Source organism: Oryx dammah, unplaced genomic scaffold (genome assembly GCF_014754425.2).
Source record: "Oryx dammah isolate SB20612 unplaced genomic scaffold, SCBI_Odam_1.1 HiC_scaffold_18, whole genome shotgun sequence".
NCBI lineage: Eukaryota > Metazoa > Chordata > Mammalia > Artiodactyla > Bovidae > Oryx > Oryx dammah.
This window is the reverse complement of record NW_024070202.1, coordinates 119243296-119255558: the sequence shown is the minus strand read 5'-3', so window position 1 is coordinate 119255558 and position 12263 is coordinate 119243296. Positions and strand designations below refer to the sequence as shown.

The 12263-nt window shown below is 50.5% G+C and overlaps 1 protein-coding gene across 5 annotated transcripts in view; it reads left to right on the top strand.

Annotated features, from left to right (window-relative positions):
- Positions 1–11608, top strand: part of ESYT2 (extended synaptotagmin 2) — an 82081-nt gene extending 70473 nt beyond the window's left edge. For all 5 annotated transcript variants that reach the window (XM_040260094.1, XM_040260096.1, XM_040260095.1 and 2 more), the window contains 9 exons: positions 166–240; positions 1037–1123; positions 2864–3013; positions 4138–4523; positions 5482–5580; positions 7045–7176; positions 8130–8235; positions 8555–8604; positions 8696–11608. In XM_040260094.1, the coding sequence (XP_040116028.1) occupies positions 166–240; positions 1037–1123; positions 2864–3013; positions 4138–4523; positions 5482–5580; positions 7045–7176; positions 8130–8235; positions 8555–8604; positions 8696–8741 (1131 nt within the window). In that variant the 3' untranslated portion in view covers positions 8742–11608. The remainder of the gene's footprint in view (positions 1–165; positions 241–1036; positions 1124–2863; positions 3014–4137; positions 4524–5481; positions 5581–7044; positions 7177–8129; positions 8236–8554; positions 8605–8695) is intronic.
- The last annotated feature ends 655 nt before the right edge of the window (positions 11609–12263 follow it).

Sequence of the window (12263 nt, the reverse complement as noted above, 5' to 3'; positions counted from 1 at the left end):
TTAGCAATTAATTGTTTTCCACTTAAGTCGTGGCTAGATGCTCCCTGTAGCTGAAGTATCAGAAGTGAGGAGAAATGACTGTTGATATGAGCAGTAACTCCATGTTTAGTAAGCCCTATTTCAAGACATGTTTATTGATTTTAACTATTTTTTCTTTTTGGATAGTCTGGGAAGAAAATAAACAGCAACCCAAATCCTCTCGTCCAAATGTCAGTTGGTCACAAGGCCCAGGAGAGCAAGGTAAGGTGGTGACGCTCTGACTGCCCCTGTGACCTTCCTGCCACAGGCACCGTTGAGTAGGGGGAGGGTGCAGGTATTGAGACTGTTGGCTTCCGTGTCTTTGTTTTGTATTCTAAAATCAGTCCTTTGATAATGAGCTACTTAATTTGGAATAAAATATATTCACTTAAAAATAACATGAAAAAGACATGAATTTGTTAATTATATTTTTGCTTGATTTCATGGGTAGATGACATGGGACAAACTTCTAAGTTTCCTTTGAATGCACTATTAATATTTTGTTTAAAAGACAACGGTGTACTTAAAATTCAAGAAATGAGAATTGAATAGAAGATATTGCTGTTGCTATAACATGTGCTACCTTCAGGAAACATTTTTGGAATTCCTCCCCTTATTCGACTGCTGACCATTAATTTAAGAAGCTTCCTGATGAGCAGCACTCCACAGGCCAAGGGAGTGGGGGCTGTCCGTGCAGATGACGTGCTGTGGCGGGGCCGGGACCTGGGCTGGGGCTGCTGGCAGCCATCCCCCTGCTGCACGGCAGCTCGCATAGTTGACGCCTAGCAGCACAGCCCAGCTGGAGAAGGGGTAGGCTACCCACTCCAGTGTTCTTGCCTGAAGAATCCCCAAGGACAGAGGAGCCTGGCGGGCTACAGTCCATGGGGTTGCAGAGAGTCAGACACGGCTGAGCACAGCACAGCCCAGAAAACAGGTGTCATCTCAGCTTCCATACGCGGTGCTGGCTGCACTTGTCCACAGAGGACATCCTAGAGCTGATTCAGGATGTTTGTTTCAGATTCGGTACAAAACCAACGAACCTGTGTGGGAGGAAAATTTCACCTTCTTCATTCACAATCCCAAGCGCCAGGAGCTCGAAGTGGAGGTAATTTATTCGCATGTTTGCATAGACGTGTTTATATCTCCACGTCACACAACACGCAGAGAACTGCCACCACGGACCCACCAAACGTGTCCCTGCTGTGTGTGTGAGCAGCAGGGCGGGAGGGGGTTTCAGTCTTCACCTTCTGGCTGATTGTTCCTGGTGGCCAGAACTACAGCTGGCGTCTGTGTGTTGACATCGCTGTCAGCCTTGCTGTGCGGGCTGTAGCTTCTGTGCGGGCACCCCGGGCGCTGCTGCGTGCTGTCTGCTCCCAGTCAGGGCACTTCCTTCCTCCCTTCCCTCACTGCCCGCCTGGCCTCGGCCTGGCTGGGCACCTCTGCCTCCTTCAGGTCCTGAGGCACAGCCTTGATGTCTCCCTGTTGCTAAGTCTGATGTTGGAGGAAGTTTCTTTCTACTTCTGCTGGTTTGCTATAGGTTTTTGTCATGAGTGGATGTTGAATATTGTCAAAGACTTTTCTATGATGTTTGAGATGATCATGTGGTTTTTCCTTTTGAAGTTCGTAAATATGGTGAAATGCAGTACTGATTTTCAAATCTTAAACTTTATAAACCTCTATTGATTTTCAAGATTTAACATTAGAAAGCCTTGCAAGCAAACCTTTTTGGGGGAATAACCGCGCTCACTTGTGATGTGTAGTATCCTTTTTACATACTCAATTTAATTTGCTAAAATTGTATTAAGAATTTTTGCATCATAAATAAGAATAAAGGTGTGTTGTGCAACACAGAGAAACAGAGCCATTATTTTGTGATAACTTTAAATGGAGTCTAGTCTGTAAAATTATTCAATCACTTTCGTACACCTAAAACTAATGTTACAAACTGTACTTCAATTTAAGAAAAAGAATAAGACGGGATAATAATTTTAAAAGATAATTTTTGCACTGCATCCCAGGGACTGAGCCTGTGTGTCCTGCATTCCAGGCAGATTCTTTACCCACTGAGCCACCTGGGAAGCCCACTCATAAAATAATTTATAGTAACTGGACCTTGAATTTACAACAATAACTTTTCAAGTTCTGTAAACTTAGTTATTTCATTTAAAAATGCTTTTGTGTTTACAGTTTAAAAAATGAGCAATGAGGCTTTTAGGTTTTCATGTGTAGTTAACTTATTTGATCATTTTTGTATAGTCTATGAAACCATCAAAGTTCTTACTCTTTTTGTTTAAACAGTCTGTATCATGACAATCTAACAGGAATAATTCCTGTCGTAGAGGTAAAGCTGAAAGTTACTATTCAGCAGCCAGATACTGCCATGCCTTCAAAGCAGGTATTGTAGATTTTGCATAGAAAGAGCGTAAAAGAAACTTAGAAATGTGTCTTCTCCGTAAGTGAGTGTTCATGTTTACCCAGTGGAGACTTGGCATCGCACTAGGACCGTGTGTCGCCACCATTCTCGTAGGACTGAAGGCGTTTCTCTCTGAGCTTCGGGTCTGCGTGGACTGCTGCCTCTGGCTCAGGGCTCTGGCAGCACACTCTTTGGGCGAGACTTTCCGTCTCTTACTCTCAGTATGCCTCTGAGGAGGGGGTGGCGGCCCTGTGACAGGGGTGCCCTGTAGCCCCACTTGATACAGTGTTGGGTCTCCCTGAGGAGCTTTCCTCCTGCTCCGTTTATGGACGCATGGCTGAGAAGGGGAGGCTGAGCCGTGTCTTTGACACCCAGGTTTTGGGCCCCCTGCGTGTCCCGTCTCTGTCTCCACACTGAGCGCTCTGTTGGCAGGTGCGAGATGAGCAGCACCAGTGCTCCCTGGGGAACCTCAGGATCCCGCTCAGCCAGCTGCTGGCCCGCGAGGACATGACCCTGAGCCAGCGGTTCCAGCTCAGCAACTCAGGTCCCAACAGCTCTCTGAAGATGAAGCTCGCCCTCAGGGTACTGAGTGTCCAGAGTGGCTGGGGGAAGGGTCCCGGGTGGACACAGTCACAGTGCCGGACGCAGGGCAGAGGGGAGCGTGCAGATGATGCTGAGGGCTGTGTAGCTCAGGGGAGCCGTGACCAAGGCCTGGGCTCGGACGCCGATGACGGCGGTGTGTCCCGGCCGTTGAGCAGGCTGGAGCCGTTCCTCACACTTTCAGATGAGTCCAGCCAGTCTTTTTTTTTTATCCTTTGGCCCAGAAAGTATTGCTATCTGGATGAATAAAGTTTTCTGCTATTGTTAACTTTTCAAAAGTCATTCAGAAGGGAGAATTTAATAAAACTGTAAGATGGTAGAGATTACAGGAAAAATAAATTCTGTCCAAAATAGACAATGATTCATTTGTAAGTACCTAAGGAAATGCTGAAAATAAAACTGGCAAACATATGGGAAAGTGCTAAAACTCTCCAATTTTTAAAATGCAAATTTAAATGAAGAACCAACTTTTTAAAAAATTCAGTAGTCTGTGGAGGGTGTGGTAGAAGCAGTCTCCTTGGGCCTGGTCACAGCCCCTCCAGGTGTTTCCATAGAATCATAGAGCTCTCTGTCTGGAAGCCCGACTCCTGGGGCCAGCATAGCACTGGGGCTGTTGGCTGCAGCTTTACTTGGGGAGAGGCTTCAGGCTGTCGAGATGACCCCCGAAGCCAGTTGTTCACGTGTAGGCTGCTCAGGGGATGTGTGCACACACAGAGCAGAAATGGAAGGAGCATGCGGAGTGGGGCTGCTTGCACGTCGACCCTCAGAGTCTGGCAGCCTCTCTTTGCATGATCACTGGTAACGTGGTGGGATGGGGGTCTGTGGAGGAGGGGTTTATGACCTGGGCTCTTCCTCCACAAAGCTGCCACCACCGTGCCAAGAGTGGCTGCCGGCAGAGGCCAGAGTGCGTTGCACTGTTGAGTGATGTGCACACTCCTGTTTTACACTTTCTTTGATGTGGTAGGATAGCTAAAGAGGTAGACTGCTTTGAATGTTTTGTGCCAGGGTTTAAAGAAACTTTGCAAATGAGGATCCCTAAAGCTGTTCACACGTGAGCCTGTGACCAGCATCAGCGGTTTTCATCCTATGTCTGTTTTCATCCCGAGGTGCTCCACCTAGAGAAGCAGGAGAGGCCTCCGGACCACCAGCACTCAGCTCAAGTAAAACGGCCCTCTGTGTCCAAGGAAGGGAGGAAAGTCTCTGCCAGGCCTCAGATGTCTGCATCGCCGGGCTCTGGTGACGGCAGCACGGCCCCATCCACGCCGGTCGCTGGGGGCGGTGAGAGGCCTGGCATGGAAGAGCGAGGCTTGCCTGCGGAGGCCGGCCTGCAGGGCCCAAGGGACCTCGGCCGGAGCTCTTCCAGCCTCCAGGCGGGCCCCGCCAGCTCCCCCAGCCACATCTCCGTCAAGGAGCCCACCCCAAGCATTGCCTCAGACATCTCGCTGCCCATCGCCACACAGGAGCTGCGGCAGAGGCTGCGGCAGCTTGAGAAGTAACTAGACGTGCCCTCGCTCTTGCGGAATTGACGCGGGCCCCAAGGGCTCTGGGGGGGAATGCAGTCTTAACCAGACGGTTTCAGGCAGTGTGGCCCTTTCGCTCCCTGAGCCTCTGGCTTTCAGAGTAAACCTGCTGTTTTCTGGTGCCTAGTGTTTGGCTCACGTAAAGCTTAAATTAAGAACAGTGGGGGCGGGGGCGGTGAAGAACAGTGGGGTGATCCTCAGGTCAGGAAGGCAGCATCTAGAGCGGACCTGTTGGACCTTAGCCCGGGTCACGGAAAGGCCTGGTGGGGCATGTTTGTTGTTTGAGGACAGACCTGCTCTTTCATGCTGGGTTCACACCCACTGCACCACCCAGCGCTTTGTCTGGGGATGTTTGTGTGGATTTCTTACTCAGGCCCATTTGTCACAGGTGTGTCCATGGCTCCCTTAGATAAGGACAGAGTCTGTGGTTACCCTGAGCCTCAGATGCGAGCCTTTCCCTCTCGGCAGGAAGAGAGACTTGCCCTTTGAAGCAGCTTCCTCTGCTGCCCTGCTATGCTCAGTGTGAGGTGAGGCACGTAGTGCAGAGAGAGCGCCCCTCCGCCTGCGAGCTCTGTGCTCCACCCTGAGACAGCCCGGGGCTGTGACCTCATCAGATGACCCGCGAGGCTGGGGCCGGGGGCTCCGAGAAAGCACAGATTCAGGCAGTGCCCGGGTAGACAGAGCCTCAGGGAGACAGAGAGTTGATGTCTCTAAGGAGAGCCCCTGTCTTGACTTTACTTTGGGCCCCAGCTTTTAGGAATTGGACTATATTGAACCCTTGAGTGGAATGTAAATCCTGCTGGTCCATTTGTGCCCAGAAGTTGAGACAGGGTTCCCCTTCGTCGGTTTGCCACCTCCTCATGGAGGGGAGGAGTGTGCTCACAGCCTCTGAGCCGTCTGCAGAGCTCACTCTCCACTGTGTTTCCCCAGCGGAACCACCCTGGGACAGTCCCCCTTGGGGCAGATCCAGCTGACCATCCGGCACAGCTCGCAGAGGAACAAGCTGGTGGTGGTCGTGCATGCCTGCAGGTGAGCGTCCTTGCAGAGCAGAGCAGGCAGGCGGGGCTCTGAGTGGGGACTGTGATCCTGGTTTTCATGACATTTTCTGTTCACAACCATTTTGTTTGCTTTTAATACTCCCTTAAATGCCCCCTGTTACTGAGCCTTTAGACACAATAACGGGTGTATTTTTCTGTTTTTGAAGTGTCTTTGGGGATTCAGTTTCCAGAGCAGCTAACAGTTCAGAAGATCCAGGCAGGTCTGTGGGATCATGGCAGGAGCAGCTGTGTCTTTCAGGACGAGCCGGCCGAGGCAGGCCGGTGTGTACTCACTCAGTGAGCACAGCTCAAGACGGCAGTGCCGCTGTGGTTTGTGTTTGGTTGTTAGTGGTGATGGTGTAGCACTGACTGGTTATTTTTCTTTATGTAACTTGTCGGTCTCTGTATGAGACTTGTTGAGTCTCTGTTGTGACTTGTCGGTCTCACTAGTAGCTCTGATGTAAATAGGTGATATAAAAATTTGGATGTTCTAAAAAAGTGTTGGAAACAGGGAAGAAAGATTAGTAACGTTTAGAAACACGATTATGTGAATGCGTAGGTCAGTTCAACACGTGCTTATTTACTGAGCACCTCCTGTGTTCCTGTTGCTGAGGCACTTCCTCGGAGAGCTTCCAGAGCAGCAGGCTGGCCAGACGACCCTCCTCTGGGCTTTTGGGCTCCTTGAGATGAGTGAGCAGTTGGACGTGGCTGCAGGGACAGTTGAGCCTGGGACACCGTAGGTTTGAGCAGTGCGGCTACACCAACATGAAGATTTTTTTTCAGTCCTAAATATCACCACTCTACACCACTTGCCGTTGGCTGACACCTCGGGATCAGCTGGTTCTGAACCACATAGGTCCACAGAGGTCCTTAACCTCCGTGTAGTTCAAGATCAGTTGTAATTAAATACTAGGTGTGTTTGGCCCAGTTGTTGGGACAAGAGCAGCAAGGAGGAGGTGGGCATGTGTCTGTGACGGAAGGGTTCAGGGGGACGGAAGGCAGAGGAGGGCATCCTTGGCCTGAGCAGAGGCCAGGGAGTGGTCCTGAGGACTGCAGCTGCACGGCCTCCGGGGCCTCCTGGGCCTCCTGGGAGGCTGACCGCGTCCCTCCCTCTCCAGGGCCTCCCGGGAGGTGACCGCGTCCCTCTCTGGGAGGGCCAGTGAAGCAGTGTGGAAGGTGATGCTGTGGTTTCCCTGTTGGCAGCAGAGCAGGGAGTCAGAGCGTCCCCCAGACTCTGGGCTGAAGAGACGGGGCTGAGGCCACCTCTGCGGCCGCTGGAAGCCCGCGAGCACGGGAGAGGACAGTTGCCCCCCTGAGTCCTCAGCGCTGGGATGAATGCGAGCGTGGGGCAGGCTCTCATGCTCACTCGCTCGCTCGCTCACTCAGTCGCTCGCTCACTCAGTCGCTGGCATGTTTCTAGCCCTAACACCTAGTGTTCTCTGGCCTGTGTCACAAGGAATCTCATCGCCTTCTCTGAGGATGGCTCTGATCCCTACGTCCGCCTATATTTGTTACCAGACAAGAGGAGGTCGGGAAGGAGGAAAACACACGTGTCGAAGAAGACGCTGAACCCCGTGTTTGATCAGAGGTATGGTCCACGCTGCGGGGCGGGCGGTCCACGCCACCCTTTGAGGAAGCCCTGGTGGTGCCTGTGGGGCGGCTGACCGAGAAACACCTCCCTGTGAGCAGTCGGGGGCTTGTCAATAGATCTGAGGGCCATGCGGATCCTCAGGCCACACCCCAGCAGCCTTGGCCTGCGCACATGCGGCTGGACCCCATTCCCCGTGGCTCAGACACCGCCGACGCCTGGGGAGACGGCAAGTTGAACGGTGTTGATGTCCACTGATTCAGTTTCCATTCCATCGCTGAAAGTACTAGTTGCTCACCGTGCCTTCTGACCCGTGACTGCACTTAGACCGAGGCCAGAAACCAATGAGCAGGCGCCGGCCTCGGTCAGCCACAGCCGCTACAAGTTTGGGGACCCACCTGCAAACCTGGGGGTCAGGCTGCTCGCTCTGGGAAGACCAGCACATCCACGTGTCCCTGCGAGGCCTCTGACCTCATCCTCTGCTTTGCCAGCCTGGCTGCTGGAGGCTTGTCCGGCAGCCCCTGGCCTCTGCTGCAAGAAGCTGCCTGCAGATGCCTCCTCCACGAGGCTGCTTTGAGGGTGCTGGTCTTCTTCACACGGGGCTCTGAGCTCTCGCCCCTCGGTCTGTAGGGGAGAGACTGGCCTGGCCTGCCCAGGTGTCTCACACCACAGCCCAGGTTTTTCCCCAGGAGTCAGGCACTGTGTCCACACCGGAGGCCGCAGGGTCAGCTTCGCACGTTTAGGGTTCCAGTCTCCTGTTGTGTTTGGGAAATAATGGAGGGGACGCGGGAAACTGAGTCTTCCTGAAGGGCCAGGTCTAAACATCTAGCCGAAGAGAATAAAGAAACAAAGATCATGTTTGGAGTGGACTCAAACAAATGTCAGTTTTTAGTTACAATAAAACAGAGCAAAATAATGGAGGAGTGTAGGGTGATCCTCTTTTTCTGCTTCAGCTTTGATTTCAGTGTCTCACTGCCAGATGTGCAGAGGAGAACCTTGGATGTGGCCGTGAAGAACAGCGGCGGCTTCCTGTCCAAAGACAAAGGGCTTCTTGGCAAAGTAGGTTTAAAAAGTTCTGCATTTTGTAAAAACTAAACACTTGACCCAAAGTATGCATTTTAGACTAGATTTATGTACATGGATGATCCGTGTCAGCTAAGCTGCCGTGAGTGGCCTGAGTCAGTGTTGATGCGAATCGTTGCCACTGACGCTGCATGCTAACATGCCATCAAGGCCGTTTGTTGGCTGCAGGAAGGGCCTCTTGGGTATAATCGACCATAGGTCATGGGTGGATCTTAAGGGTAGAGAAATTGAAAAGCGAGACACCCAAAATGCAGGTTGCCAGAACCCACTTCTATAGGCATTTTCTAACCGACAGGTGCTGGTTGGTCTGGCATCTGAAGAGCTCGCCAAAGGCTGGACCCAGTGGTGAGTGTCCCCCCGAGAGGCACGGAGCCCGTGAGTCCGCTCGGGAGCCTGGCCCCCATGACCGTGTGTCTGCTGTCTTCCTATGTCTCAGGTACGACCTCACAGAAGACGGAACGAGGCCTCACGTGGTGACGTAGGCTGCCGCCAAGAAGCCCCCGCTGCACCTGCCCGCCCTGCACCAACAACCCACACACACCCCCGAGGACACACCCACAATGCCCCGCACTGACACACCCTCCCCCCGCCCCCGCAGACACACCCATGCTCTTTTCATAATTCCACGTACTTGGTTACCGGCCCCGTGATGGTTTTATAAAATGTTGGTATTTTAGGCGTATTTGGCCAATATTAGCATTAAGTTTTGTATGTTTAAATTTCCTCTCGTATTTCAGCAGTTGTCACGGTGTACATAGCATAGCGGCCAGCTGTTGCGTGTGTAAAGCTATATGTCCGCTGTCTCTTCTAGGAAGCCGATGTATGGACCTGCTGATTATTGCCTTGTTTTGTATATCACTGAGGTGTACTATGCTATATAAAAGGACTATTTTTTATGATCTCTACATGCTGGTTTGAAATTCAGAGAAAATGGATCAAGGAAATATATATATTTTTTTCTTCTAAAACTTATTAAATTCTTATTACAAATAATCATTTTTGTCTTTGCAGGAAAAGTTCTCAGTGACCTATTTTGTGGTGTTTCTTTTTAAAAAGGAAAGCTGAAAGATTAGTAAATGCTCGTATATTTCTGCTCATTATAAATGGTAAAAGAATATATGCAAAATATTTACACTTTCATAAATATAAAGATGTATTATAAGGAGTCAGTTGTAACGCTTATAAGGAAAAATGTTGTATAACTGAGCAATATAAAATATCACAAGAATTGTCACGGTTCACAGTGCACTAATCTGAAATTTCTCACACAAAATAGAATGTCTTAAGTTTATTTTTAGTTGCTTGTTATAACTTATTCATGAAACAGTACAGATACATAATGCTTTCCCTGAAATACAGTACTTCAGTGTTAGCAGTTAGTCTGTTGTGGAATTTTCAGTGTTTTCTCAGCTGTAAACGAAAGACTAACTCAGGTTGTCTCTGCAAAGGCTGTGAGACAGGTCGGGGTGAGCAGATAGGACATGATGTGGGAAGCCGCCACCGGCGCACGTGTGTTGGCGTGACGCGCACAGGGTGGGGCTGGTGCACGTGTGACGCGCACGGGGCGGAACCGGTGCCTCCACCGCGGGGACCAGGGGTCTTGGCACGGCGGCCGCAGGCTGTCAGTAACCTCCTACTGGGTTTCCTCACCTCATGCCATGACTGACCTCAGTATTGGGATGTTGTTGTACAACTTTTATTTGGGAGTATTTTTTCTTCTTAGCTTAGGAAAAGCATGTTTTATATCCATGTATATAAAGGTCCCAAGCCTCTTGGGAAGTGAGATTCCATAGCCTGCGGCAGCTGTGCGTGCCCTAAACACGGTGCACGTGTGCAGAAAGCTTTAAATATTCGACGCTGCGGGATGCAGATGACTTCCTGAGCCATGAGGACATCCTCCAGCCCTGTGTAAATACCGGGGGAAACGTGGCTCTGAGCTTAGCGACCTCACCGTGCGTCCCGCGTGACTCCTGGACGCTCGCGGGGCCTGACTGCCCAAGTGCCTGTGGACGCTGCCTCTGCTCTGCCTCTCCTGCCCTCGGGGCTCAGCTCTGGCCTGTCACACTCTGACCCTGGGGGGTGGTGGGGCCCGGAGCCTCGCAACACATTTTACGCAGCCGTGCAGACCCGGTGCCCTTGCAGCTTCCCGGGCCGTAACGCTTCTCCAAAGCCCCAGCGGAGACCACCTCCTCCGTCAGCGCGGGAGGCATTGCAGACCTGAAGACCGCACAGGAAACACCTAACTCTGGTGTTTTAGCAGCAGGAGAAAAACCGGCCATTACTAAATCCAGTGGCCTGCCCGTGGTTTTAGATTTATTGGAGACTCTTTAAAAATTGGGTTTGTTGTGGGAATTCCCTGGCGGTCCAGTGCTAAGAGCTGGATGTTTCACCACCAGGGACCTGGATTTAATCCCTGGTCAGGAACTGAGATCCCACAAGCCATGAGGTACCTGCTGCTTCCCCCCAAAATCAGGGTTTTTGAAGGGCTTCTGGCATAATTTCTAAAAGAAGGGAAACACTCACTGAAATTTAGCACACCCGTGGTTTCTGCCAGCAGCCCCAGTATTTGGGTCTTGCAGCCATGCACTTCACCTGCTCAGCATGTTCTTGTACATGTTCTACATGGAACGCTTTACTTAAGTAATTATGCAAAGTAAATGCCATGAAAGGGGCAAACCCAAACAAAGGCAGTTAGCTGCACGATGCCCACCCTTTGTGTAGCCGGTGGGGCCTGCACAGACCCAGCAGCCAGCACCATTCTCTGTAAAGGGAAGAGATGACTCCAAGGCCGGGACTCTGCCTTTGTGGCCAACGGGCCTTCAGAGGAGACCTCTTGTGCCCAGTGGGGCAGCTGAGACTGGGCTTTAGGCCAGACCCTGGGCTCCGCGATCCTGGCGCTGGACAGTCAGCTCTCAGAACCTTCGTCACCAGTCCTAACTGCTTCATCTGGGAAAAGGGAACTTCAACTTTTCTACCTTGACCCAAACCAATGGAAGGAAAATTAATGTTGGTTAATTTGAATTGTTACTTTATTGCTTATCCTGTGCCTTAAAGTATGAAGTGTGAGGCATTGCTTCAGGTTAAAACAAAACACGCCTCGCAGCTGAGTTCACCACAGTATATTCCTCTTCAAGGGTCAGCCCTCCTTTGTCAGGAACTGAAGCCAAATGCAAATAGTGGTTGTTTGTACACGGTTGTTGCTTTAACGCCATTCTAGCTGGACTACCCCCTGCAGATGGAACACAGCAGAGGGTTTTTTTGTTTTTGTTTTTTATTGTAAAATGCCCTTTTTGCTCAACTAATTTTACATGACAGTGCATGTATTTATTCAATAAAACTTTTTGTGTTATCTTGCTTGTGATTTATTCTTCCTTTGTCTTTTGAAGTAAAATTTTTAGTGTGGAACCAGGCAATTTGAAGTGTGTGTAGTATAGTACTTGTATATGTTATTTGTGAATTCTTTTGTTTTCAAAACTGTATCAGCTCACTGATATTACTCCTTAGTTTCCATCATAACCTGACTCTTCTCTGCCTCTCTCAGACTCTGAGTGTTGAAAACAGCTCTTCTGAAAGATAATCATGAGTAGAAACAACAAGTCTTTAAAGCCAGAGCTCTGCGAAGTTGTTAAGAGAGTCTAGTCTGAACAGAAGGAGGGAAACCCCCGGAGGCAGTGTCACTGCGTAGACTCGCCTGCTCGCCTGGAGGAGCCGGGAAACCCGGGAGACGGCGCGCTGAGGCAAGGGACGCAGAGAGGTGGCGGACCTAGAGGACGGCAGGCTAATGTCTGAAAATAATCATCTGGATCAGGCCTGGATGCCAGGTTGTTTTATGTGTCAGACATGGTGGGAGGCGAGAAAACAAAAAATGACTGTTGAATTTTTGCGAATGGCTCCTAGAGGGGCGAGCCTCGGGCAAGGGGATGTGTTAATTTCATTTTCTTACAGCCATTTCACACGTGGTGTGAAAAAATATTTTCTGCCATATCAATAAACAAGGATGAGCT